The following is a 3,801-nucleotide window of genomic DNA, read 5'->3' on the forward strand; positions in this document are numbered from 1 at the left end:
GAAATTTATTAACAGCAGATCTGAACACCACCGTGTGCTCGTGCGATAGCTTTTCGGGACGGACATCGGAGACAAACTCTTCAGAAACTCAGCAGGGCATCGGTCCAGAAAGCAGGAAAGAGGGAGAGAAAAGTGCAAGGAAATACAACAGAGTAACAAGTGGGAGGCTGGTTTGCTTTGCCTGCAAATAGTTTTGAAGATCATCGCTTCCAGCTTGACTCAGGTTTGCGAGCTGGGAGCACAAAGGAGGTGAGGGAGCAGCAACGGGGGCGGGGGATTACCCACCAGGGCTGTTAGGGGGAGAAAAGAAGAAAATAAAACTAGAAGAGAGCCAGGCGTGCTGCCGCGGGCCCAACAAATCCCCAGATCGATATGATTACAGGCGGATGGAGCGAAGAAGGACGAGAGAAGGAGCAAGTTTGCAGCTACCCGCGGCCCACGGCCCGCAGCCTCGGCCCCCAAGGGTCCCTGCGAGAAACCGGGGCGGACCGGGCCGGGCCGAACCGAGCTGGGCCAAGCAGGGCCAAGCCGTGCCAAGCCTCAGCGCTCCGCCGGAGCCCTCCAGGAGGCACCTGCCAGCCTCCTCGCCGGGGGCGACCGCTCTCTCGGGCCCTGCAGGGGACAGGTGGCCGGCCCCAGTCTCGGCACCCCGCCCCGGCTCCCCCCGGCTCCCCGGGGTCCCGTTGGGCCCCGTTGCGCCGGCTTCCACGGCGCAAACCCGCCTGCAGCAGCCGCCCCTCGCCCCTGTCCGCCGCGCTCGCTGCCGGCCCGCAGACGCGCCGCCGTCTACCTGTGCAACACCTCCGCACCACATTTTATTTACACGCAATCAACTCGGGGTATTGTACATTATATACAGATAGTTTCCCCCTCCGACAAGGCAGAGCCTGTGCAAGATAGTAGCATCCTCCGGAGCGTATCCTACAGTCCACGGGAAGCGGCCCCCCGCGAGGCATCAGCTGTCGGAGTCCAAGTCGCTTTTGCCGTCTTCTTGCCTCTTCTCCGGAGATGTTTTGGACACTTTATTCCATTTTTGCGCGTTTTCCGACTCCTCCGAAGACGACCTCTTTTGCCTCCTCCATTTCGCCCGGCGGTTTTTGAACCAAACCTGTCGGGCGAGGAAGCCGGGTGGTTATGTTAGAGGGACAGTTAGGGGACAGGCAGATGGTTAGGGGACACGCAGCCCCCGCCTCCCCGTCCCTTCCCCCCTCGGGCGCTGCCCTGTCCCACCCGCAGCCCCTCGCAGGCGGCGGCCGTGCTCCGACGGGCTCTCTCCCGCCCGGGTTCCATGGGAGAACGGCTGCCGCCGGCCGCCCCTAAAAGGACACCCTGGGGAAATGGGAAAAAATAAAATAAAATGCGTCCCAACCCATCTCAACCCCTTTCCCCCCGGCAAACCTGTTGCTCTGGAGGAGCCGTAGAGAGGCGCCTCCGCCCCGCGCGTTTTAAGGCAAAGGGAGAGGCAGCCCGAAATACCTCCACTTTTTCCTCTCTTAAATGCACCCTCCTGGCCAGCTGTTCCCTGGTGCCCACGTCTGGGTATTTGGTTTCCTGGAAGAGGTTTTCCAGCGCTTCTAGCTGCTCGTCAGTGAAGATAGTCCGGTGCCGTCTTTTTCGCCTGCAGTGCAGCTGGTTGAGTAACTGCAGCTCCGTCCGGGACAAAGTGCCCACGTTCATGTAGGGCAACATCTGATGGGGAACAGGGGACATCAGCACTGAGCCAGTGCCCTCGTAACCTAAGGACAGACAGACGAGACGACGACAGGCTTTCGCATGAGACTGCTGCTCCCCCCGGAGAATCCCCCGCTCCCCGCCACCGCCTCCTAACCCCGCGGCTCCGGGAACAAAGAAAGCCCGTCCGGTCCTGTCCGGTCCCGTCCCATCCCATCCCGTCCCAATCCCGTCCCAAACCCGTCCGCATCCCCGCCGTGCCCCTTACCTGCGGGGGGGACGCAGGAGCACTGCTGAGCTCCCAGGGCCGGCACGGCCCCACAACACGAGGGGCCCACGGGGGACGCGGGCACATGCAGCTGCCCGTAGTAGTAGTTGTTGTAGCCGAGCCGGGACCCGCCGACCGCCGGCAGCGCCGAGGCCGGTGCCACCGCCCGGGAGTAAAATCCGCCGTAGTCGGAGGCGCTGCCGTAGAGCGAGTCCCCGTGGAGGCTGGGGAAGACGACGGGCGCGGCGCTCGGGGGCAGCAGCACCGAGTCCTTGCAGCGAGGTCTGGCCGCCAGGATGTTGTCGATGCTGAACATGCTCACAGGCATGCCCCAAACCGTGCCGGGGCAGGGCAGCGGGGACCGGCCGCGGGGGGGAGGGAGGGTGGTTGCGGTGGAGGGCGGGGGAGGCCGGAGGAGACGGGGAATCGAAACTTTTCGGAGGAATTTTGGAAAGAAAAAAAAAAAAAAAAAAAGAGGGGGCTCGGAGAGAAAAGAGCGGAGCTTTTTCCGAGGGCAGCTGGCGGGCAGAGTGTGCGTGTGTGTCTGCGCGCCGCTGTGCGTGTGAACGCGCGTGTGTGTGTGCGCTGGATCCACCCCTGGAACTTTCCCCCCTCAACTCTCTCCTGTTTACTGATCTCAACCCAGAGGGCTGCACGGAGTATAATCCATCTGAACCTCTTCCCTTTTTTATACCCAGGCGACGTCATCCTGGATTTAGTTCCTGGTAATATGCAGATGACAAACAAAACCAGATTTGATTTTGCACCCCCCCCCCCTTCCTTTCGGTGGGGAAGAGGTGGGGGGTTACACAAAGGAGTGAAAGGAGCCTGGGTCTGTGTATTGAGAATTAATGAAATTAACGTAATCCTTTCCATTAGTGGGTTTTTTTGAAAGGCCCCAGATTTAGGCTTGATCTCTGCTGCACCGGCTAATTGCCCAGGTTAATCTTATTAATGCCATTGTGCAGAAGTGGTTAGCAGCTCCTAGCCTCGTCTATTATGCACCTACTTTGCTCGTGTTAGTTCACATTAGTGGGTGCGATTTCCTCCGTCTGAAGCTCAGATTCGTTATTTATGCTTCGAATTGGTTAAGAAGCAAGTTTTTTAAAAAAATAATAAACTTCGGTATAAGCATGCAATCCCCCCTCCCCCCAAGTGTTTCTGTTAGCTGGGTTTGAGTCCTGCGTCCCCCGGCTCGGAGAACTGAAGCGGCATTGAGGAGTGTACGTTGCTCTGATTTAAGCTTTATGCACTGATGTAACAACGTCTTCTGCTGAGTAAACGAACTATTTTTTTTCCTCTTTTCATAGATCACCTGGCGGAACTGAGACACGTGAATGTTGTAAACAATTTTATTGTGTTCTATTCTGCAGATTCAGATCCAGACAGCTATCACTTTCTATTTTTAAACAAGCCAGAAGGTGGAAATGTTAATGACCACTGCCATCTCAAATCCCCGGGTCTGGTAGGTGTTCCGATTCGCTTTTGATCTCCATTCCGGTGCTTCTTTCTTTTCTTTTTCTAAGGAAAAATGAATTCTTTCCTAGCTTAGAAAACGAAGCTTATAGAGTTGCGGTGCTACGGCGAACTTTATATTTTGCATGCTCCGAGAATTTAAAATGGAGCAGTTTAAAAAGTCCCTAAAACTCTTCCTGTTAAGACGTTTGGCTCTCTTGGTAGCTGGCTCTTGTGATTTGCAGAATACTTCGTCTGTCACGACTGTCACTGGGAATCCACAGGAGGTGAACTGAATAAGATTAGACTATTTACCCCATCAGCCCTCCATCAAAGAAGGTAGGAAATTGTACGCATGAAATGAAAATAACCCATTAAGGTCCGTTTACGAGGAACACATTATTTTG

At 56.2% G+C, this 3,801-nt stretch overlaps 1 protein-coding gene across 1 annotated transcript; it reads right to left on the bottom strand.

The window, feature by feature from the left end:
- Positions 1-824: 824 nt before the first annotated feature.
- On the bottom strand, positions 825-2,290 carry GSC (goosecoid homeobox). The gene is made up of 3 exons (XM_084521257.1): positions 1,940-2,290; positions 1,477-1,736; positions 825-1,108 (listed from the first exon to the last, which is right to left on the bottom strand). The coding sequence occupies exons 1-3, from the start codon at positions 2,265-2,267 to the stop codon at positions 956-958; spliced, it is 741 nt and encodes a 246-aa protein (XP_084377383.1). The 5' UTR covers positions 2,268-2,290; the 3' UTR covers positions 825-955.
- Between the last annotated feature and the right edge of the window lie 1,511 nt (positions 2,291-3,801).

Source organism: Aythya ferina, assembly GCF_964211825.1.
Source record: "Aythya ferina genome assembly, chromosome: 5".
Taxonomy (NCBI): domain Eukaryota; kingdom Metazoa; phylum Chordata; class Aves; order Anseriformes; family Anatidae; genus Aythya; species Aythya ferina.

Coding starts and splice junctions, on each gene's coding strand:
- GSC (XM_084521257.1), bottom strand. CDS start 2,267: ATGCCTGTGAGCATGTTCAGCATCGACAACATCCTGGCGGCCAGACCT. Junction 1,737..1,939: donor CTCCTGCGTCCCCCCCGCAG/GTAAGGGGCACG, acceptor GTCTGTCCTTAG/GTTACGAGGGCACTGGCTCA. Junction 1,109..1,476: donor TAAGAGAGGAAAAAGTGGAG/GTATTTCGGGCT, acceptor CTCGCCCGACAG/GTTTGGTTCAAAAACCGCCG.